The sequence below is a fragment of the Aythya fuligula genome, chromosome 10 (genome assembly GCF_009819795.1).
Source record: "Aythya fuligula isolate bAytFul2 chromosome 10, bAytFul2.pri, whole genome shotgun sequence".
NCBI lineage: Eukaryota > Metazoa > Chordata > Aves > Anseriformes > Anatidae > Aythya > Aythya fuligula.
The window spans coordinates 11,767,794-11,792,481 of NC_045568.1; the positions used below are offsets into that span (position 1 = coordinate 11,767,794).

General features: G+C 42.2%; 2 protein-coding genes across 2 annotated transcripts in view; both read right to left on the bottom strand.

Annotated features, from left to right (window-relative positions):
• Positions 1 to 2,514: 2,514 nt before the first annotated feature.
• Positions 2,515 to 12,077, bottom strand: ZXDC (ZXD family zinc finger C). Its single transcript, XM_032194388.1, has 10 exons — positions 10,937 to 12,077; positions 10,312 to 10,464; positions 9,153 to 9,231; positions 8,905 to 9,035; positions 7,798 to 7,968; positions 6,785 to 7,470; positions 5,929 to 6,013; positions 4,798 to 4,970; positions 3,825 to 3,926; positions 2,515 to 2,781 (listed from the first exon to the last, which is right to left on the bottom strand). Exons 1-10 carry the CDS (start codon positions 12,075 to 12,077, stop codon positions 2,695 to 2,697), a joined length of 2,808 nt encoding a protein of 935 aa, XP_032050279.1. The 3' UTR covers positions 2,515 to 2,694.
• A 4,229-nt stretch (positions 12,078 to 16,306) lies between these two features.
• Positions 16,307 to 24,688, bottom strand: part of UROC1 (urocanate hydratase 1) — a 38,469-nt gene continuing 30,087 nt past the window's right edge. Inside the window, exons 18-20 of the mRNA XM_032194167.1 lie at positions 22,681 to 22,762; positions 17,360 to 17,459; positions 16,307 to 16,504 (exon numbers count right to left, since the gene is read on the bottom strand). Of these exons, the coding sequence (XP_032050058.1) occupies positions 16,364 to 16,504; positions 17,360 to 17,459; positions 22,681 to 22,762 (323 nt within the window). The 3' untranslated portion in view covers positions 16,307 to 16,363. The remainder of the gene's footprint in view (positions 16,505 to 17,359; positions 17,460 to 22,680; positions 22,763 to 24,688) is intronic.

A 24,688-nucleotide genomic window follows, 5' to 3' on the forward strand; every position in this document is an offset into this window, starting at 1 on the left:
CAGCACAGCCTTTGCTATACCGTGTAGGGCTGGTAATCGTTCTAGAAAAAAGGTTTTCCTAGATCTACAGTCTGTTAGAGTCTAAGCCATTTACTCAGTGTATGAACTGCTATAAAATTCCGTATCTTATACCACAAGATCCCAGGGAAAAGAGCTAGTGACAGGTAAATACTTTTTAGCCCCCAGTTTTTTGCTTACGGAAATAAAATTTTCTCTCATTTCATTGCAGGCAACAATGTTTTTCTCATTCAGTTCTTGAAGCAGAAAGCTTTATTCCTACAAAGCTGACTAGTGAGATTTATCACAATAACGATTTTTTTGTTATGGTAGAACTAAGTCAGGCACTTACCAGACATCTATTAAAGTCACAAACCTGGTGAATGACTATAAAAACAGAGGCTATCCCTTAGCCTAAAGGATGGGTTTTGTTATATATCAATAACTTGAGCAAAGGAAAAAAGCTATACAGAAACCAAGCTATTGACCGTTAGCTTTATGTCAGATGCATCCATACAAAGAACACCACCCAGTGACAAACTGACCATAAAAAAAAAAGCTTTATTAACCCTTTTGCACCAGCAGTTCTTCGGGTATCCATTGCCAGCAATGGACTTCAAGCCAAGTGATCCAATTTTCGGCCCCCAGAGGTTAGCGCTTTACATTCATTTACAAAGCTGAATGAGGTACATTTTCAGAAGTATAAAGATTCAGTTGCAAGTCCCATAAAAAGATGGTGTGTTCCTTGGCCATTTTATTAGATTAAGAACTGGTATGGTCCTTGAAAACAGATTAACACAGGCAATGGGAGCTTGAGGAGTTTCAGCTTCCAGAGAGAGCACGGTGACCACTAGGAAAAACACCAGTAGTCCCTTCAGCATGATTCCTCCTCAACCCTTCTACCTCTCAGGAGTGGATTCTATGCTGTGGTCACAGCCATCAAGTATATCCCCTACCAATTAGCGTGGTTTCGAAACCCCACCTGAGAGGGTTATGATATTCCCTGGACATATGCTGTAAACTCAGGATGAGAGGAACAGAGAGACCTCAATGCTCAAGATAGTTAAGCAAAAGATAGAAAAAATAAAGACTGGTTAAACCAGAAGATAAAATACTGCCTACAGACCAGGACCTGAAGTTAAATGTAACCTGTAAACTCCCCCCCGCCCCCTCCCATCAACCAGAAAAAAAAAGTATTGTTCTGGACACATACATAGTTCAAAAGGCACAGGAAGTAAAAGCATTTCTGAATGACCTCGTGTGAATTCAACATCAGTAAAACTGTAAAATAAATAAATATGTGCAAGATTAGAAAGATCACAACGTTCTTCTGCATGACATATCTTATTTCATAAAAAATATACACATACGTGCATACACACACCTCATTGAGAATAAAAAACAGTACATACACCCTTTTATCAAATTCCTATACATAATTTTATAGGCATTCAGTACATTACCATAAGAAACATTTAAATTGCCACCTTAAAATGTAACCAAATGGTGGTTTTCCCCCCTATACAACCCTAAACTTACTTAACTGTCTGCAATCCAATCCAGGGAAGTACAGTACATACAAACTCTTCCCCCCACCCCCCGGCAGAAACTGCAGCTTTTCAACGGGACAAGTCTAGTAACAATTCTTTTCCCCTCCCAACATATTCTAACAACTGCATATTCTGTAAACCAGACGGAAGCTCCACATGCATGTGATACTCTGTGATATCAATAACAAAAAAGTGTTAACAGTGTTCCATAAAAAAAAAAAAAAAAGGGAAAAATTAAAAAAAAAAAAAAAAAAGTAGTGGCCAGTTTACAGCTAACTTGGCAGCAGTTCATAGATGAGATATAATCAAGGTGCTTAAAATTTATGTGACGGTCAACATCTCTCCCAAAAAAAGGGAACACAAAGATAAAACTAACCTCTCTCAGACACTGTTGGAGTTTTAACTAATCACTTACAGTGAGTACAGTTCTATTGCAGTTCTTTTTTCAAGTTTTGCTGGAAGAATTCAGCAGATAATTTGGGATGCAGGAGCAAGGAAAGGGAGAAACTCAACATGAGCTACAAACTGATTCACAGCTAAGTTAACATTTAGAATCTAGCTTGCTAAAACAAAGACTTTAGAGCTTTCATTTTCATGGTGTAGGACATTAACTTTGTTACATGTGACAATTTATTCCAGTTTTCTGCCAAAACACAAGGGCCAAAACAATCTGTGTGTGTGCACATGTGAAATACTTGCAAATTTTAGCTTTTAATTTCTCAATACCACTGGTTTCAGCAGGAGACCAATGGAAGGGAAGCTTGAACTGTCATAGGCAAAGGTTTATAAATTTGTACTTGTTAGCTGTAGAATACTTGCTTTCCTGTGAAAACAGTAAATATTACCTCAGTTTGAAGTTTAATACAGTACTTCTCCCTGAAACAACACTGTACAGCAGCCTGCCTCGGTCTCTGTGACCATTAGGCAGACAGGTTATACTACACAGGCACATCAAGTAGGATTTACATTTTTTTTTTTTAAGAAAATCTTTCAGCTGTAACTGTCTTTAGCAAATTGTAAAGAGTGCAACCCATAGTCCAGTACTCCTAGTTTTCATATTTTCCTTGGAAAAAGACCCACACGGTTATCTCACTTTGTTGAGACATGATTGCCCAATTTGTTTTCAAGTAATAGTTCTTAATAACGGTCACTCCAGATCCTGTAAGTTTATTGTGCTTCCAGTGAACTGAGAGTTATCAGAACCTGCATCATCTTCAGTGGAATTGTGTGGCTCCTGTTAAAGCAAACAGATAGCATGAAGAGTTCAGTGGTGCTCAAGATGCTCTTAATGCTTCTCACTAAGACTACCTTGACATTTATCCAAGATCAGAGAAACGCTTTTAACTGTTTAGAGGAAACCCAAAGTTCTCCTACTTCAGGGACCCACTCAGAGAGTGCCACTCCATTTTTTCTTTGGAAAATTTCACACAAATATTACTAAGGGAGATAAAATTTAAAATCACTGACTATTTGCTTTCCCTCTGTTAACTCTCTACCACAGCCAATGATCCTAGTACTCCTGCACTTCTACATTTATCATAGTAAGGTGCTTCTCCCAAATACAAAAAATTATTTTCTATCCAAGACACACACACACTTGGTAAGAATACTGCATGGCAGAGTTTAACAAAACCATAGCTCCACATGGTCAAATAGAAAATCTGGTGTATGTATATCCATTAATCACTCATTGCTGCTTGGTTCTCAACTGCTCATATTCACTGACAAGCAGCTTACCAGAACAGCAGATAACAAAATATTCATGCTAGCAGCAAGACACTGAGCCATATGAAACTTTCTGCATTTGAACAACTGAATTTCCACTGACACTCAGTAGTTAACAAGCAGTGAAACCATGGATTGCAGAACTGAGCAGACTTTAACAGCCATTCTCATATAGACACCTCTTTAACATCTAGGACCACGATTTTATTGCCCACTTCCCACCCTTCATGTAGCCTGTTACCGTTAAGAATATCAATTCTGATCCTCTTTCTTGACCTACTTAATATCTGTAGAATGGGATCAGGAAAACAAGAATAAGGCACTAATAAATTAGTAACGTTTAGTTATTCATTGCTCAGTAGCAGAGGAAGAAAAACAAGTGGCTATGATGCATCACAGGTTGGTAACATACACAAGATAAAACTCGCAGTGCAGTTCTGAACGCCTAATGGAAAACGAGGTATTTCCATTAGGCAGAACATCAGGGTTCACAGTAAGCTATATTCACTTTCAAGCAAGCCAATAAAACCCGGCAGCTTAGACATGCTCTACCTGAAGTATGTGAACAGGTAAATCCACTGTAAGCTGAGAATGTGATGAGGAGGACTGAGAGCTCAGTTGAAAGGGTAAATCTCCCTCTCCTGAGGGATCATCCTGTGAAGGCAGAAACATGATGCAATTACAAGACTCTGAAGCATCTCAGCACAATACAGCAAATTTCAATCAACCTTAGAGTCTTAAAAGATCTGATAAAGCAACTACTCTGTACTAGTATAAAGCCTAGACCCACCAAGATATGAAGAAAGCTAACTACCACTTAAATCCAAACCTATAAAGACAGAGAGGAAGAACTCTGTCCATAACTTCCTCCATACCAAATCTTAAGTGGAACTTACCTTCCCTCTGGATAATACGCAGATATCCACCATACCAAAAATGTACTGCCCAACACGCTCCACCAACCAGCCCACATGGATTATTAAGTATTTAAAAAAAAAAATAAATTCAAACCTTATTTCAGTAGTTTAGGGGAACACTAGTTTAAGCTAAAACTTCATTTTGCAGAAAACTTTTTGTGTCAGTTTTATTTACCTTGTATATGTGACAAATAGAGAGCAATGCAAGAATTTTGGTGGAAGGTAGGGACAGGAGTGGAGGTGGGTCATCAAAGGGAAAGACTTTCCTTTTTCAAAGAAGAAAAAGTTCAGCTTAAGAAGTTGAATAGGATGCTCCCTACAGTTACAGTGCCTATATGGTCCAGACTGGACTGAATGTTAGCACTAAACCAAATAAATTATCTTATCCACTTGTGCAATGCATTGGGATTCTGGCCCCAGCTGTTGCATGACTGAACCAGCTGTTCTCAGGCACTTCTACACCTCCCTAAAGCCACATTTCATGTAAACTTCCAGGAGAATATTTCTCTAGGGGCAGTCATACCTGAGTTCACAGTCAGTCAGATTTGCCTGTAAATGTGCTAGCTCAAGTAACAGAGACGAGCATGTTTGTCCTCCTCAGCTCTTACCTGTAGAAGCTGAATTTGCACATACTGTGCTCCAGTGGCAGGGTCCCTTATTGTCAGCCCCCCATTTGGCAGAACAATGTTGCCACCCAGTCGACTGCCAGTATTGGATGATGAAAAGTTTGTAGGGCTTACTTTACCACCCTTGCTTTTCCTCTGACCAGAGCCAGAAGCCCCTGAAAAAGACGGTTTAATATTTAGATAGCCAGAAGCAATTTGCCAAAGTTTCTTGCTAGCATTTTTCAATTTTATGCAGTTAATTTAAACTGCACCACTAATTAGCACTACACAGCAAATGCCTGGAACAGTGCAATATAATTAAGCACCATCTGATAGCTAAAAAGGCCAGACAGCAATCAGCTGATGAACTCCACCTGCTGACTGAGCAGTTATCTTTCTACATGAATGTCATTAAAACCACATCACAAATTGCTAAGCTTAGGGCTCTCCCCTCTGGTAGAACAGAAATACCAGCACATTTGTTATAGTGAGGAATTAGGAACTAGAACTTTGTTTTCTATTTTTAATTTTGCAACTCATTTCCTGAGAAGTCATGTACACAATTTTTCTAAACTGAAAAAAAAAAAAAAGCATAGTGAAGCAATGAAGTTTGCATACTTCCATGTCTGCATGACCTAAATTTCACCCTGCTCTTTACAAGACTAAAATCTAACAGAGATGTTTGAGTATTTCTGGGTAACTGAAAAAATGAGTTCCTTAACACTGCATAAACATTGTTACCAAGCGAAAAACAGAAGCAAGAGAAATCCAGCTGATCTTTTCATTGTCTGTACAGAATAAATGAAAACCCACAATGTAAGACCAAAAGTGACCTTAACTTTTTTCTATTAGTTTTAATAAGAAAAAATAAAAAGCAAACGAAGAGACAGAAGGATCATCTTTTTAAACATCACAGAACATAGGGTGCAAAGTTCTTTGTAAACTTACTGTGAATTTGATACTCCACAGAACGTCATTTTCTTACTAACAGATGGTAAACCATAGGCATAATTATTTTAACTACCAATAAATGGATGGGTTACTTAAGAATGAACTGATATCTTCTCCCATTTCACTGCCAAAACCCCTAAATACTTGTGTTTAACAAATTTAACAAAATGAGTATCTTCTCACCTGTGCTGCTCCCATTCCCTTTCTGTTTTCTTTTCTTGGCTAGCTGAATGGCTCTGTAGTCTGTTCTTGCAGACCCACTGCTCTCCTGAGGGGATAAAAAAAATAAAGAGGGGAGGGGCAAAGGGTGCAAAGTGTTTTGAATGCAAGAACTAACCAAGACAATGAGAACAGACTAATGAATTCCCAGTCATGGTTATCTTTTATATTGCAAACACTGAATTCCAGTTTCCCATGCTGTTCACATTAGGGTTTCAGTAACTTACCTGCATGTAGTTAATATCTGGAGTTCAACACAAAAGGAAGTTAGCTCCATATTTATAAGCTTTCAGATTTTAATATGGTAAACATCACAATAGAAAGAATACCTCATGCTGTAAATAAACAGGCTTCCAATAACATAAGAAAGCAGAAAGGAATGACTATTTGAAACAGCTATGGGAATGAGGACTAAGATGAAAACGTTTCAGTTACTCTCCTAACTTAAATCTTTTCCTGCATCTAATGTACACGTAATGTACATGAGATCATCTTGTTCCTGGGTTTTCTTGTACATCCCGTTTCATCCTCAGATGGATGGTTATTTTTTAAATCCCTTATTTTGATAGGTTTTCCCTCCACTCTCACCACCAGAATTCCAATTGTTCTTAACAGAACTTATCACCATGTTGAATGTACTTCTGGCAACACACAGTTCAACATAACATCTTACATTCTTCATCCAAAAAAAAAAAAAAAAAGTCGAAACACATCACCGCCAAACTCCAAGAAAAGAGTCTGCCTATAAGGTGTAAGTAGCAATGGATAAATTCAGGGTGTCTCACTCATCTAAAGGTAAACAAGTATAGCCACTGCATACCAAAAACGAGCTGCCAGTGACCGCGCTAAGATCCATTTCTTTCTGAGCACTGTAGCTTCCTGGAGGGTTGGAGAAAACAAACTGAGTCACTACTTTGCTGCCCTCTTGCTGACCAACAACGTCCGAGCTGGGAAGCAAATTCCGTTCAACTTTAGTTGGCGTTAGTAACTCAGGCACGTTGGTACCACCAAGGCTACTAGAAGGAGTCAAAGTGGCTGTGTCAATTGTTAAATTATTGCTGGATGTCAAACTGTGCACATCTTGACTGGAATTCCTCACTGACAGAGACGCTAGCGAACCCAAGGCTTCTGCATTGACAGTCTGTACATCATCCAAATTTAAAGTGCTTTGCTGTAGAACTGTTGTGCTGGTTCCCAGCAAGAGAGAACTGTCCAGGCTCTGCGGCATGTCACTGCTGGCCACCAGTATCAAGGGATCAACCGCTTGACTTAAAGAACTGTTACTGACAGGCAGGTTTCCTCCGAGAGTTGAGCCCACCGAAGCAACATCTATCGTGACTATTCCAGAGTTCACTAACGCCATATCTGTTGCAATTCCAGAATTGTTACTTGACACGTTGGAGAACAGGGACACCAGGTCTATGTTGCTGAGATCACTTTGTCCCGGACTAGTAAGTTCGCTGCTGGGTGTGAGGGAGCTGGTTGCTTCAAGCTGAGTTAGGAGATCTGCAGCAGAATACAGTTTAAACATCTTTAATTGCTAGGACAAACAAAGAAGATAATGCTATGACTTATCAGGAGAACGAGCTATTAGGATACAAGAACATGGATAACAAAGTGCACAAACAGACAATACTGTCATCTGCTCTAGGGAACACAGTGAAGATAAAACAGCAACAGTATAGTAAAGGCAACTCATCTTTCTGGGCAGGGTTCGGGCCCCTTTTCATCAGAGAACGGGGATGAAAGAATATGAAAGATCAAAGGAGGAAGCTTTTAGAAACTTTTAGGTGTTCAACTGCACCTTGCCACAGTTTGAAAAAAATTCATTACCTGGACTGAAGTTGTGCTGTTTGACCATGTGTGTCTTCATACTGTGTTTGGAAGTGAACAATTTATTACAGCTTGATACAGGGCAACGCGTCTTTAATGAGTCCACATCCTGAAGATGTTTTTTGGAGTGAATATACAGACTACTACGTGCTGAGAATTTTGCGCAACAGCCTGCAAAAAGATACAGAAAGCTTTACAGATTCATCTAGCTTCAATTTGATGTTTCTTTTTACTGTCTTAACAAATCAAAATGGCTCTGAAGAACTCTATTTGTTGCTTTGCAGTGTCTGGACATATGTTCAGAGGAATCAGAAGACAGCCAAACATACATTTTATTGTTTTACATTGAGGATATCTCAGTGGGTAGAATAGTTCAGCAATCTCATTTCCGACAAGAAATGCTAAATCATTCAGTGTAAAGTACATCCCTTCCTTACTGCATCATCTTAAGTGAAAACTCTTCATGCTGGCTGCTGGGAAAAAAACATTAAAAGGAGAAACAATCACCAAGGGGAGCTGTTTTACTTTATGAGGAAGAATATTCAAGATCAGACACAAAACATTCACATTCCTGGAATCTTACTGAAGCAATGGATGTAGTGCTAAGAAACTCAGAGAGTCAGTTAGGTTCCCATGTGACCACAAACCACAACAGAAAACACTCACACTGCCTTTCCAGCAGCAAAGCCTATCACAGAGCAACCACTGAACACCCAAGATCACATCACAGCAGCCAAATGGAGCCTTGGAAGCGCTGGATGGTACTTTTCACTGCTTTTGATGAACCAAGCTTCTGACGAACCAATCTGAGCTGCAGAAACTAAGCATCAGAAGTAAGATTTTCCAGAGTAAAGCAGTTTTTTTTAGCATAAAAGGAAAAAAAAAATCAACCTAGAGCAAGCCCTGTTTTCTTGGCAATCCATAAATTTGAAAATGATCACTCAGTTAAATTAAGTTACTTGTCTTCTGTTTTACCTCTTCAAACTGTGTTAGAAGACTCACTCTGAATTTCTCTGATCCTGTACCTAGCTTGTGTCTGGGGAAAAGCATACAACCTTTAGGCTATATGTACACCAATTATCAGTTAATGCAAAAGTTGAACTATACCTTCTACTGGACACTCAAATGGTTTTGTACCAAGGTGGGTTATGCTGTGGCCTTTCAAGTGTTCTGCTCTTGTGAAAGACTTCCCACAGCCTTCTACTGGACACGTAAATCTCCTGTCATCTTCATGTTTCCTACAAAGGAAGGAAACCACCAATGGCAAGATTAAACCTGCTGCTTAACTTCTGCAATAATAATGAAAAAATAATAAACAGCAAGCGACTGAGAAGAGCATAACCAGAAAAGGCTACCTTTTATGTCTCAGCAGCTTGGACATACTGGTGAAAGACCAGCCACAGCCTTCAAAGTCGCAAATAAAAGGCCTTTCACCTTAAGCAAAGAAAGGTTACATTAATAATATAATACCAAATTACACACTGCTATCAAGAAATCTCAAAAGCTACTTAAATTCAATCAGATTAAGACAAGAAGACTTGACCACCCCCTCAGGCAAATGATTTCTGAGTAGCGATGCCACCTTCCCTCTCCTAAAGTCTGAACGTTGTTTAACACAAGGACTTTGCCTTTTCTCACGTGTACGTGGGAGCAAGGATTGTTATCAATCCATCTTGTGCTTGTCAAAACACATGGTCTTTCCTGGTTTTGTGCTCTTTTTTCGTTCAGCAATCATGGTCCATCCTGTCTTGTTTGTTTTCTAACACCAGACCTTCCACAGTATTCTCCTAATTTTCTCCCAAATACTCTTTCCAAATAACCCACAGCTATCTTGAAGTTGCTTCAATAGCCAGTGATGACATTGTTCAAAACAGAAACATGACTGAGGATTTTTTCCTGTTTCCATGACCTGTGAATATATGTTGATTACAGTATAATGAAGTACTTGTATTTTCCACCACTTCTATTAACCTTCACTTAACAAAGCAACACTTCTTGAAACACACTGTAAAGCCATGAAACCAGGAAAACAGAGGACAGTAGCAAGTACACAAAATTGTCTTAAAAACACTAAAATGTTGGATTTCAGCCTAGCAGTAGTTCTTCCAAGTCAGGAGTGCTTGCTTGTGTTGAAATATATCTTTGTGCTGTTCCAAATCTTAGTACAGATGTTTTACATGTTCTGAGTATCTCTTTTAGCATCTTATTTTGAACAAGATTAGAATTCACACAGTGATCTGAACGTCTACGAACTTGGGAATAGAGCTATGATAATTTTTATGAACAAGCTCACATGCCAAAAGCTGTATCTCTTGCATATCAATTGTTATCTCAGATTTGGGCAGTATGTCCCGTGGACTCCTAGAATCCCAAGAATCAAGCATTTTCACTGCCTTTAAGTAACTCATATCTTTCTTCCTCTTCTCAAGACTGTCAGTCTTTCCAGCAAACTGAAATTCACTGTTGACACTTTCTCTTCTACTTCCCCAAGGTGCAAGTTGCCCCTATGAATACCTGTGTGACTCCTCATGTGGATCTTCAGTCGGCAGGCCTTGTCATACTGCTTGTTACAGCCAGGGAAGGAACAGGAAAACTGTTCTTGCTCTCTAAAGTGGGCTCGGTTGTGGGAGAATAACGCGCTCACTGTGATGAAGGTCCTCTCACAGCCTGAGGAAAGAAGGGAGACAGCGAATCAGCTTGATACAGGAGTAGTTCAGGAAAGGTGTGTTGCTTTGTTTTGTTTTAGTTAGTGACCTTCATTGTCTTCCTGGATAGTACATCCAGATACAAAGAAAAAAAAACATGATTGTGCTGTTTTTTTATGTTATTTGCATCAATTATAGCTACTTAGACAAGGTGAGTGATGAGAACATGTAGAGCCCGGCCTAGGGCACACAGCCAAAGACCTGTGCTTCAACCTCAGGCTACCAAAGCCGTAAGGAAGATGCCAAGCTCCCAGATAACCGAGGCGGTGGGGGAACAGGAGCCTGCTGGAGACCCAGAGGGCGATCCCAAAACCGAGCGGGGGCTGCAGAACAACCGGCGGGCGGGGCCGGCAGCCCCCATCCCTATCGGGTGCCAACCCCAGCGGGTGAAGAAAGGCACGAAAAGCCGGGGGACGATCGCGGCGCTGCCTTACCGGGGAAATCGCAGCGGTAGGGCCGCTCGGGCTCCAGGTGGCTGCGGCGGCGGTGGGCGGCGAGGCGGGCGGCGCTGGGGAAGCGCTGCCCGCACGCCTCGCACTTGTGCGCCGCCTCCTGCTCGTGGGCGCGGCTGTGGGCCCGCAGGTTGTAGACGGTGGTGAAGCGCTTGGAGCAGCCGGGAGCGGAGCAGACGAAGGGCCGCAGCTTGTCGTGCGAGTGCAGGTGGCGCCGCAGCTTGTAGGCGGTGGCGAACGACCAAGCGCAGCCCGGCACCTGGCAGCTGAAAGGCCGGGCAGCCGTCACCACCGCCGCCCCCCGGCCGTCCTCCTCCTCTCCTCCTCCTCCTCCTCCTCCACCACCGTGAGCAGTCAGGCGGTGCAGCCGCAGCTGCTGCTTGCGGGGAAAGGCTTGGCCGCAGCGGGGCTCCGGGCATGGGAAAGCCGGCGGGGAGCGCGGCCGGGGCCCGCCCGGGGGCTCGGAGGAGGAGGTTGAGGTTGACGAGGCGGCCGCAGGAGGTGGTGGAGGAGGAGGAGGCAGCGCGGAGCCCGCGGCCTGCTGCTCGGCGCCGGGCCCCAGCGTCAGGACGCCGTTCTCGATGCGCACCACCAGGCTCTGGTTGTTGATGGTGATGGTGCCCGAGAAGGAGCCTTCCTCCTCCTCCTCCTCCTCATCCTCCTCCGTCACCTCACGGGCCGCCGGGGACGGAGGCTGCGGAGGAGGAGGAGGTGGTGGTGGTGGAGGAGGAGGAGGCGGCGAAGAAGAAGCGGGGGCCTCGCCCTCGTCCTCCTCCTGCTGCTGCTGCTCTCGCCCCGCTTCCCCACAGCCCGGGCCGGCCTCGGCGGCGCCGCGCACCACGTTGAAGACGAGCAGCAGCCCGTCGCTGTCGGGCGGCGGCGGCGGCGGCTGCGGCCCCGCCGGCGGCGCGCAGGGGCCGGGCAGCGGGCTGGAGCCAGGCTCCGGCTTCTCCTCCAGCAGCAGCACCGGGAAGCTGACGTAGAGGCCGGGCGAGGAGGAGGAGGAGGCTGAGGAGGAGGCGGCGGCGGGCGGCGGGGCGGCGGGCGGCGCGGCGGGGCCGCCATGTTGGGCGCCGGGCCGGGCCCGGGCCGCCTCCGCGGCGGGCAGCCCCTGCGTTTCCATCTTGGGGGTCCCTGTAGCAGCGGCTGAAACCGGAGCCGCGGGGCGGGGCCGGCGCGGCCCGCGGGGAAACGCGGAGCGCGGAGCCGCGCGGAGCGGAGCGGGAGGCGGGGAAAAGGCGGAGAGTGGAGTTACGGAGCGGGAGGTGTTGCAGGAGTGGGGTTGGGGCTGTGCTGCCCTACAAAGGCACCGCTGGAGTTGTTTTGTTGTTACTAATGTTAATTCAGGGGAGAAGTTGTGTCAGTGCAGAGCGCTCCTAAACTTGCAGCCGGGGTGGGAGAGGTAGAATATGTGAATGGTGTAGCAAAATGTGAATGTTTTGGCAAAATAGCCCATGCACTGTTATTAGGATCATGAAAACAGCATTATGAACCAGCCCTGAGGGATGCAAGTTATTTCCCCCACGTTGAAGTCCTGGCTGTGCTGCTCCCTCACCCCAGCCCCTCAGAGAGGTAACCCAAGGGAGGGAGTCCAGCAAGAAATCCTACAATAATTACCTAGAATCATTAAGGCTGGACAAGGCCTTCACGACCACCTGGCCCAACCCTCACCCTGCTGCCAGTGTCACCAACAGAGGGACAGGCAGAACAGGAAGAAGCGAGTGGCTGAAGGTGGTGGAAGTACTAAAAAAAAAAAAAAAAAAACCTACAAAGGTAGTTAATGCATAAAGAGTGGTGTGCATTTTTTTTTTCCCCCCAGTTATTTGGGAGAGTTTCTCTCGCTCCAGTCTTGAGCAAAATGGAGAACTCTGTGATAGAAATAACGAAAGTCCCAGCAGATGGTGCTGTGATTCTTCCACTAGGCAAATTTCTGCTTTCCTTGGAGCAATTTTGCATCGGATCTCCAACGGCAAGGATGGGGAACTGCTGTCCAGCCACACTTGGCTCTGGGGAAGTTGGTATTTGTTGCAATACCACTGTAGGTGCCTCCACTCTGCACCTCCACAGCTGTCTGTGCAGAGGCTGAAGGCTCTGGGTGCCTGAGCTCAGCCTCCCCAAAATCCCTGTTAGCCCCGTGCTGACTGGGTCAGGGTCACTCCTGTTGGCTGCCCCTGGCCATCCTGATCTCACCTCTGAGCAGCTCTCCTTCACGTTCCTAGGAAAAGAAAAATGTGCCCAGGACCTACTGCTCAAGCCATAGGTTCATCCCAAGTTGATGTCAAAGCTGAAGGATAAAACAAACAAAAAAAAGCCACAAATCTAATTTGCCATTGCCAGGAGAGACTTGACAAGATTCTAACTAGTATCTTGCTCAGGAGAGCAAGCAACAGACATCAGAAACTTTATGCACTCAAAAGCCACTGTACTTAGACACACATACATCTTGCATGTTCTTCCTCACAAGGCTCTGATGTTCTCTTGCCTCTATCTGCAACCACACAAAAGGTTTTCAGACAAGTGTCTGTGTTACGAGGAAAGCATCAAGGTACTGCAGCTCATAGGAAGGACACCAGCCTGTGGCAAGCTTGGAACCTCACTACAAAAATTCACTACTTCTATATCCACTGTCAGGATCTGACACAATGACTGCAGATGCGTGGTTTGACAGACTGCTCTGCCTGCATTGAGCTTTTCCAGCGGTGAGGTCATCTACCTAGAAATGACATCTGCATCCTCACTGAACAAGGCAGAACAATTGCTCATTCATAATCCCAGTTTCTCTGCAAACAAGCAGAGAGCAGAAAAAAATAAGGAGGCCCAGCCAAGCTCTGAAAGGGAATCTTTGAGCACACAGAAGCCATAGGCCAGGCCAGGGCAAAATCACCTTCTGTTTCCTCCCAGCAGGCAGGAACAGGTTGCTGTTCCCCTCTGCTTTCCCAAAGGTAATGTAAACCTCAGTTCACATGTGTTGAGTAATTTGAAATATACCATTAAAGGACCACAAAGTAGACTAAGAGTATACACATAACTGCATGTACTGTATAACTCAAAAATTATCATTGCCTTTCTGTAATCCCTTTGCCATATTCATACTAATTAATAGACAAATATTTCATAGCCTCATCTTCAGCTAGAAGCTCTCACATATACCTTCAGGTGCCGTGTCTCCCTACAGGTAGACCAGAGTTACAAACTCCCAGGGACTTGAGTGACATTAACATAGTCATACTTGCAAGGTTATGTCCTCTTGGCAGTAAAGTTGCAAGGAGGAAAACAGGGTTCCCTTGTTTTGTCTGGGATGTGAAGGTGAGCATGCTGGCAGGTGTCTCAGTACTAAATAACACAATGGTGAAAAACTCATGACAACTATGGAGCAGCTGTAGATTCTGTAATACAGAAAGCCATTATATTCTCTGCATGTTCCTCATAACAAAACAGTACCCCAGTTCTTTGGGGCTATGAAAACTAGAGTGGTTTTGCATGATAGTTACTGAGATGCCAACTTTAGGCCCAACCCAGTGTGGTTATTAATAATAGGTAACACATAACATATGTCAAAGCAAAGGCTGTCAAATCTGGCTGTCAGCTACTCACGTCTCAATTGTACAACTTGTCAATGTGTGTGTTTTTTCCATAATGTAAAGCAATTCCAATGAACTGCAGATTGCACTTCACAGAAGGTTCAGCTGCAAGCAGATGCCAGACTCTCACTATTCGTCTGGAGACACACACAGTATGTGAACAGAGTAAAGAACTGATTTCTGATTAAAAAAAATAAAATTAAAAGGTTTTCTTTGCCTGACACCAGAGGCAATACAGGGGTGCAGTGATTGCATGCTTGGTAAGTGCCACAGGGTCTAATAATTATTTGCTTTCCTGAGGCCCGACAGTCCAAAGGACCGCAGCTCATCACTCACCTGCAGCAGGCAGCATGGGTTTACCTGTGTAACCCCCACCTTCCCACCATGGGGTGCCAAGCAAATCGAGTGCCAGGCAGGATCAGCGGTGCATGTCCAGAATTACGTGCACACTGAGGCAGGGACCGCTGGCACTCTGTGTTCCTGTCAGAATGAGGCCCGTAGGCAAGGGCCATACTTAACATGAGGCTAATGATAGCTGAGAACTATTTTTGTACACGTACCAATATGTAAAACATTTCTCTATGTGTGCATATAAATATAGATATATGTATCTGTCAATATGTATGCGTAGGAGTTCATTCACAGTTAGCCTCAGATTTCACTTCAGCCTCATAGCTGATTAGAACAAAATATACTTCAGTGAGCTACAGTTAACAAATATAATGGTAAGTTCAAGTGCAAAATAGGAAGTTTCTTTTGGTTGCATCTAGGCATATTGGGGTCTGTGTCTTCTTATCTCTATCTTGGAAGAAGGGAGGCCAAAAGACTTTATCTCTCCCTTTATAACCATTTTCTATGTGAAGGAAGCCCGTATCATCCTGCCCTTGATGCTTTAGTTTATTTCTTATCAGAAAAAGTCAGCCAGCACTCAGAATCTAGATTTTATGAAGGTTTCCATCCATTTGTAAACTGCTCAAGTGCCATACACTTCTACAGAAGAAACCCATTGGTGTGAGGCAGCAAAGCACATGGCAGATTCAGCAGCAGGGCACCATCTCACACTGAGGCAGAATTTGACTCCCACTAATTTATTATGAGCTGTTCCATGTTTATCTGGCCTTAGTCTAAGATGTTTGGAAGTGGTCTACTACTTACCACCCTCTGGTTCTCCTCCACCACCACCACCCCTCCCAACCTACCTAAATAATTGGCACTAGATTCTGTTCTTTTTTCTCAGGTAACGATTTCAGGGAGAAACACATGCAGGCAAGCTGCACTGGCCATTTACAGTTTATCTGTCTGTTTCTGTTGCAATAACTAAATGTTTTTATGGTGATATAGAAAAGTTTGATTCCAGCATATGTAATATTAGTATATACTCCAACAGCCAAAGAATAAATCTGTTTTACAAATCAACATGTTGACTACTCGATTTCATGACTATTTGCTGATAGCAGCAGACTGAATTAGGACACAGTTCCAATTTCCAATTCAAAGTCTGATCTGCCAGAGCTAAGAAGTCTCCTCAAATTCTGAATTATCAGGAATATTTTTATATATATGGGACAAAATTCCAGTTCATTTTCTTAAAATGAACAGTTTCTCATTGCAAATACTCCTCCATTTTGTTAGTGAAAAGGCTGTTCCTGACAACAGTGGACCTGTCACAGACCAATACAGGTCTGCACTATTAACAAGGAAAAAAATAACAACAACAAAAACTCACATGGAAGAGACAGTTGCAAAGCTTTTATCATTTGCACAGGTAGGATATCAAGGAAGCAGCTTCAAATGTTTCTGCCAGGATAACAGTGCACTTGGAATACCACTAACTTTGCAGGGCTTGCTCTAAGATGTCTTCATCTGCCACCTTTTGAGGAAGAGTCACCTTCAACATGACATTCTCTTTCATTGCTTGGCAGATTGTTTCATAAGCGTAGTCATTACCTGACCAGCAGCGTCTTGCAACCTGTCAGACAAGAAAATCAATGGGTGTAAAAATCGTACATTTCTCATGCCACATCCCATCTTATGCAGTATTTGTGCAAACACTGGCACCCAATTTCATTACAATAAATCTTTCAGCTCTGCCAGTTTCTAGTTTCCTTACTAATTTTGGAAGTAATTTGTTAATAGGTACTTCATTTTCATGAGTATTTGGATGGTTTTGAAACATTTTCCTGCAGAAGCATATTGCTGGGCTGATAATATTGGTAGAGCCATGTACCTCAGATACTTCCCAAAATTCTCTCTACAAAAACTTACGTACTCCATCCCGGTTTGGTAAAAACAAACCTTTTATTTAGATAATAATCTGATTTAAACAACCGATGCTTTTTCAGTTGGATAAATAAAAGGATAAATGACACTCAATGCATTTTCAAAATATGAAATCAAGGAGCCAAATTCTCTGCCAGCATGTATGAGTGAAACTCCACAGACAGGCAGTCTCTTTCAATAGCAAAGTTCTGCATTTAAGTCTGTGTACAAGAAAGGTATCCCAGATGAAAAAACATCATGTATTGGCACAAAGGAAAGAAGCACTTGCTTGTATCCAATGCACTACAAGTCTCTGCATTATGAATTGCATATCAGAGTGTGAAATATTCAGGCTCAAATGTGTTCAAGCAATAAAATCACTCGGTTCCGATTTAGCAAAATATTTACACATTTGATTAATGTAGGGCTAATAAGAAGTTGCCAAGATCATAGCAATAACAGCTAGAAATGACCTTTCAAGTCAGCAACTCAATTTCCCTGCCACTCACCTATGATTATTCCTGGCAGTATATGCCAGTGAATGTATATAGTGAGTTTTACTTACTCCATTGGAAACATCCCAGCTGAGCATCATCTTAGCTCGTTCTTCAGCCTCTGTGGACCCATCCAAAACCAGGCCAAATCCCCCATTGATCACTTCACCCCTAAAAATATAAACATAATAGAATTCAATCAAAAGAACTGGAGCCAATCCCACAAAATCTACAGGAGTTAATTTGTTCAGTTGCACTGGAGGAAGGATGAAAATAGAAATTACACTGAATAAGAGAAACTAACAGTGACCTCTTAAATTCTTTAAAAAAAAAAAAAAAAAAAAAAAAAAAAAAAAAAAAAAAAAGGGGGGGTGGGGGGGGCTAGTTTCCTGAGCTGCATAAAACCTATTCTACCTTTCTTGTAAAGTTCTGCTAGCAGTGAGTATCTACTCCAAGCAGGTGTGCCAAAAACTAAGCTTATGCTGTGTTTCCTGGGGACCGCACTTTGTACTGGCTCTAGAAACAAGTAAAGAAAGGCTAGCACTTCTGATGGACTAGAGAGTTACCTATCTTAAGGTATTTTTGAAGGTTAAGCTGTTCGTGTTTGCTACGCTAGAGCCTGCCATATACTTAGGATCATGAGGAGGATTGTGTACTTACTGAAGCAGACAGATGGATCTATTTATATTCTCTCAAGACAAATGAGAGAGCATCTCTAATTAAAAAAAGTGTTAACCACTGCTTAATGCACATCTGCCTTGATCATTTCAAAAGTTGTCATTCATTTTGTATGAGATATGTAGATGTTTAAAGACACCAGTGCCAACTTTTCAGGAAGCAGACTTATTGGCAGAAGAAGAACAGAAACATGCTCCAAACTAACAGACCATACTTGGGAGAAATACCAGTCTGGTTTTAAAAGGACAGGGAAAACACAGAGAAAAACATCTTGTCTCACTTCAAAATCTGGTATGCTCAAGTTCCTGCTTTGTTGCATATGGTGAATAGTAGAGAACACAGTTTGAAAATCATCTATTACTGTAAATCTGTAAGAGACTTCTAGCACTATAACCCAGCATCAGCAATGTGTGAGATGGGGCATGTTTTACAGCAAAGCAACATGTGGTGTGAGAGAATACTAACGAAGGTCCTGGAGGCAAGATTTGTCCTCAGTGTTTTATAGTTAATAGAATGAGTATATTCACAAAATTTACTTAGAATAACATCGGACAAACCCATGAATCAGGCAGAAGTTAGGTATCCAGAAAAGAATCATTTCTTACATTTTCCAGCAGTAACTTTTGCTTCTCAGGAAATGGGAAAAATCAAGCTGCATTGGAGCCTCAACAAACTTGATCTGCTTTGTGAAACTAAAACTCACATTTTTCCCCTTTTCAATGTTATGTTGTTAATTACGTGATGTTAATTCCCTTTCACTGGTTATATACACTACCTGTGTGATAAGCAGGACCTTGTCACATAGATGAGCAAAGAACTCAGAGCTCCAGGTGTCACAATGATTCTACCCATTATTGGAACTCCCTCCACTTTACCATTGTTAGATATATTGCTATTACAAATACATTTTATCTTGAATTATTTTTTTCCCCAACAAACGTTTGTCATAGCAGAATATCAGAAGATTAACCACTTTCTTATATTTAGCAGGAAAATCTGAAACAAAATCATGTTTTAACTGAGATGTTTGAATATTCTAACCTCTGACATTCAAAATAAAACATTTCATTTTGATTGACACTCAACATGTTTCAGTTTGGAATTTAATTCCTAGGATTTTCTTACTGTGTGAAATCTTTCATTAACACTGCTCTAGGTCTCATTTTGGGATGAAAACAAGCATCCAAGCATTTGTATTTCTTGCCAACTCTACTTTTTGAATGGCTCATGTTACTGTCTTCTCCAAAAGAGGTGACCAGATTGAACTACAACATTACAAGTGTCACCGTATGAAGACCACGGCCAGTTACCACACTACACTCTGCTTCTGTTGTGTACAGAGACCAAATTAACAGTAAAAAAAGACTAGTGTGAAAGTATAAGCCCAGAGTACACTTACAAACATCAGTTATGGCATCAGGATCATAGTATGATCACACCTCAAGGCAGCCTACTTATGATTTCAGACAATAAGAAGATGAGATTTCTGAATTGGTGCTTTGTAAAGATTATGCACACTGACAGATGATGTTCTGTCAGTGGTAGAGATCCCCTCTGTGCACAGCATCCCAAAGAGCATCCTTTGAAGCTCAAGCATCAGCAGTGAGCGTCTGATCTGGCTTGCACTCCATAAATTCAAAGTCTCTCCATCAATTTCCATGGAGTTACCCCAGTGTAAATCAGAATTACTCATCAGAATCTGTCCTACTGTCTAAAAATCACTCATAAATTAGATGTCAACATTTGTTAGGATGGATTTTCTAGCAAAAGCTCTCACTTTTAAAGGGGAACTCTCTGCCTTCATTAGCATTGGGTCATATTTTCAGGTAATTAAAGAAACATGTGGCATTTTGACCTAAGCTACCTCCTATAATTTCCAGATGTCTCCTTCTAAGGTGATCAAAGAAAACAAGGCCTCTCTCACAAACAAGATGTCACACTGTCAACAGCTCAGTTCAATTCTTAAATTACTTCTGCCTTTTTGTTACTATAGGTTACCCAGGCTCCATGCTAACATATATTCTCCTGCAAATAAAGAGGCAGCAAGAAATGAATAACATTCATTTGCTGTAATTATAGTCAAGACCATGTTAATCTTAAACCTCTGCAACAGCACATGATGCAGATTCCAGCTAAATATTAATCCTGCTTTTTTCCGTTTGCCCACCAGGCTATTGTGCAGGATGTCAGAGCAGGTAAAATACATCCCTCTGGTCTCAGAAAGAAGACACAGCAGATCTATCAACAGATCCAGGCGAGCCCAGCCTCTGCAAGGAGGACAGGGAGCTTGGCACAGTGCAAATGTTATTTCTGAACTCCCTGAACAAAAACAGTACAATGGCAACTTCATTTCCTTCTAATCATACGCATGTTTGTTTATAAATATATGTTTATTGCTTATAAATATAAGCTTTCACATGCTTCACATTTCCAAATCAGCTGACAAGAATATTTTATCAGGCACATGGAGATTTCTTTACAAAGTCAGCTGAATTTTTACCTCCCCAGAGAGAAAGCAAAACAGTCCTAAAACCTAGAAGCATCTGTCTTTCAGGCAAGGAAAGTCATTTATAATGGTTGGGGGATGGTTTTGCTTCTTTTCCCACCTTTAAATTATTCCTCTCTTTCTCCTGAGAAGGCAGAGGGGCACAGTGCTTTAACTAGCCCGGGTGGTGCCGTGATTAGTTAAACCAAGCAGAACCACCTGTCGTGCCACGGCTTTCGGGGCTCTGCAGACCGCGGCATCTAATGACATGACATTGTTACTGCATCTGAGTCCCAGCATGGAGGCTTATTAAAGCTCATGCAGAGACAGGACTAATTTTCAGGCACCGCATTCTTCACTGAAGCACAGTCATTTAATCACAGAGGGTTAAGACTACTCCTGAGAACAAGGTGAGCAGACACTGTGCCACAATGACAAGTCACTAAGCAGCCATAGGAGCTGGTAAAGAGGACAATCAAGCCCTGCTTTTCCATGGATATTTTGATTTCAGTGAAAAGTCACATGCTAGCTTCCCAATTCATTACATAAATGACAGCACCTTTCCTCTGCCTGCAGGGACAACTTCTTTCCAATGATGCAGTTTCACTTCAGAAGCAACAATACAATGAAACTGTATTCCCAGTTTTTCCAGAAGTCAGGGCAGTCTCACCATTGATTCACTCTGTTTGAATTGCTCAGAGGGCTAGGAATGTGCAGGAGGGATTGGTTTTATAGAGGCCAGAAAGAGACAGGGAATAAGATCATCTTGATTAAGCATCATTAATGCACAGAACACTCATGGCATAAGCAATTACTTAAGCAATTCCAGTAATTATAATCACCATGAAAACATTCCAAGCATTTTGCACAACAGTTAGCGGAAAGTGTTTTTCTTCTCTTGTATTCCATAAGCAATGTTTTAGAAGGTTAAATTCAGACAGATCTAGTCTGCTACTATCTGGAGTCTGACTGCAGTAACCAGAATAAGTGGATATTCTGGTATTTTCCATTCAGAATTATGGAAGTTGTGAATAAAATCCTGACCGTTGTGGTTGTTACAACTGAAATCAGTAAAGTCAGATTTTCACTCCATGTGTCTAAGCCCGCAGAAAATTTTCTTATCCCATTGTTCAGTTTTGCTATTGCATACCTTCTATTCAGTATCTACTTCACTGGAAAATCAAAGGAGGTAGAGTACAGGGGAGGGAATTCTCCATCTGACTTGAAGGGTTATTTTTCTAGCTCCAGCTCATCCAGATGAGTAATAACTAGGTATCATCAAGTGTCTCTGAGGAAAACATCTGCAACAAGTTCTTTGGTTTGCTGCTGTTGGCATATTCCAGAGCTGGATGAAACAGTGAAGTGAGAGATCACTAGAGTATTTAATAGAGGGTTGTCCTCCTTTTGACTGGCTACACGACAAAATGAAGACATGACTGTAAATGGGAGAGGTTTTGCTGGACCGTGCCATAAAGAACAAACAAGAGTTAAATACTCTGTAGTGTACCCAGGCTTTCCTTTACCTTTAGTCTGTGCCAAGCCAGAGTAGCCTTTTAGTAGCATATGAAGGAGATTAATTTCCTTCTCAATAAATGATATTTCTTTCATTCTGCTTCTTAGTCTAGGCATTTATCCTAGTTCTGCATCTTACGTGAAGAAGGTGCTTAATCAAGTCCTTGCTTAGCTGTAGTCTTTTATGGTACCACGCAGAAACAAGGGGAGAAAGAAGAGTGGGGGGTTTGCTGGCACCTGAGCTGTTTTGTATCAACAACCCCTCGTTGCACTTTAGCACATGGGCATTTATATTGGGGTCCTAAGGTCACAGATTTAAATACAGCTTAAGGGGAAATCTAAACATAATCCATCCACTAACACTCTGGCTGTGCATGTGTGAAGACAACTTTGGAAACGGGATCTGTTCGAAAAGACCATGGCAGACTGTCCTTGTTTTGCAAATTAAGTTCTCCAAACTGTGCTGTGGCCAATGTCCAAAACACTTTTTCTTGACATATGGACATTAATTAAGAGAGCCTCATACAACACCACACTTTACCTTATAATGCATCCTTCCATCCCTTGTCTCCAAACCCATCCTTCCCATCATACTTCTCCAGTCATACACACACGTTCTCTAAAATTCACCTCCTGTCTCTTGTCCCCACACACATGCACAGCAGTGATAACTGGATTCAGAGTCCAGCTTTAGAAAATAAAAAAGTAAGTTCTTACCAGCCAACTCCACCACCATTGTGCAGTGCAACCCAGGTTGCTCCTCTGAACGCATCTCCTACAAAGTTTTGTACTGCCATGTCTGTGAGGAGAGAAAAGGAGTTACCAGGGCTCTGACATGCTGCATTTGTTTTTGTTGTTGTGCTGCTCACTTCCTTCCACTGCTACCTCGATTATGGCTGATTGAAGGCAGTGTTGGAAGCAGGGCTTACACACAGCTTCTCTCACATATATAGTAAATATCTCATGTTGGGTGGGGGGCAAACAGGCAAGAGTTCTCCCATTCTTTCTTTCCTCCCTACACTGCAGGAACCAAATGCTGATTTCACACCGTGGTTTACAAGGAGTTTTATGTATTTGTGATCCAGTTCAAGAAGCTGAAGAACGTACCACTTCTCAGCTGGGAGGTAGCTCCTGAGCGTGGAAAGAAATACAATCCTCTCCTTGGGAGTGCCTCAGTCATGGAACAGGCTGTACACATCCACATAGAAGATTTCAAAGTGAGGGGTCACTTGGAAAACTACGTACCTCGTAGCTCTCAGGAGAGCCTGAGCTGAAGTATTTTCAGATCAGACTGAGGAGTTAATTCAGCCCTGTGCAGAAAACCAGTCTAAAGCTAACGGGTTGCATTTTAGGAACAGTCACAATGAAAATGATATAAGCTGCCATTCTCTGGACACAGGAATTTCACCCTCAAAACTAGGACGGTTGAAATCACATGGGATGTTTCTTTTGTTTTAATAAATGAAGAAAAATAAATGTAGGAGCCAAATGTAATTTGACTAATGTTAAATGCACAATATCTGCTGAAGTGATCACTAGAATTTCATGTTCACTACAACTTGTGCTAAAAGATATACTCAGAGAGGTGGAAAAAGGTACACACTGAGGATAAGAGTAAAAAAAAAAACAAAAAAAAAAACACAACACTCGTCCAGATTTAATTCAGGAGCAATAGATTACTTGCTAAGCTTTTAACAGCAAAAAATGGGACATAGCAAATGTCCCTAGTCACATTTGTAGACCTACAGTAGTTACACGTCTGATGGAAAAATGAGTTTACTTGAGCACTAATCTATGTTAAACCCTGTCAAAAGCCCCATTATGGCATCTTTTATCTGGCATTATGTCACTTTAATAACCCAATTATCATAATTATAGTGCTGTCAGGAGGAAATGGGAGAGATTCAAATCCCTATACTCTAAAAATGTACAGATTTCTTCCTCAGCCACTTGCATGATAAGAGTGGAGCTTAGACAAGGAGCATGGTAAATAGACCAACAACGTAATAACACTGTGCTCCTTGGTTTCAGTAAAGGTCACTAACTGCACAAATGTCTGTGCTGAAATACTCTGCAGAGCAGCGATTACCTGTTTGACAGGGATCAGACTGAGGTCCTTACTGCAAAACAAAATGACACAGGCAAAGACTCAAAAATTCCTTTTGTGCCAGAGAGGAGCCAATTTCAATCGAACTAGCTCAAATTTGGCGTTAAAACAACAGAAAAGGAGGGAAAGAAGAGAGAGGAAGACCTAAGATGCAAGGTGTTCTTTAATTACCTCCAGAGGCTCATCTGGAAAACAGAGTTAGACTTGGTTTTAAAGACCAGTGAAATCAGTGGTCAACAGGATTTGGATAAGCCCATGGAGAAGGCAAATTGTTCATTTAATTCACAAAACTCAAAGAAAAACAGATAACATAGTAAGCAACCGGGTTAGCAGGCCTTGTTTCTATTTGCCCTCTTCTGAGAGCATTGCCTGGTGTTTACTTATATGGTTAGGCTCTTTGGTGGAGACTTCAATTTGGATTGCTGTTCTCTGTGCAGCTGCACCATTTTCTCACAGCTTGGCAGAAGCAAACATTATTTCAGGCCTCTATCCATCTGGCACATTAGAACCAGCCAACAAACTCAGAAAATGTTGAAGTGGGGCTGATAGGTACTGCTAAAAGCCTCATTTCATCAAGCAGTCCATTTAAGATAGCAGGGAACTTTTTTCCCTAACATT

Coding starts and splice junctions, on each gene's coding strand:
- ZXDC (XM_032194388.1), bottom strand. CDS start 12,077: ATGGAAACGCAGGGGCTGCCCGCCGCGGAGGCGGCCCGGGCCCGGCCC. Junction 7,471..7,797: donor ACAGCACAACTTCAGTCCAG/GTAATGAATTTT, acceptor ATTCTGCTGCAG/ATCTCCTAACTCAGCTTGAA. Junction 6,014..6,784: donor TCACTGGCAGCTCGTTTTTG/GTATGCAGTGGC, acceptor TTATCCCCTCAG/GAGAGCAGTGGGTCTGCAAG.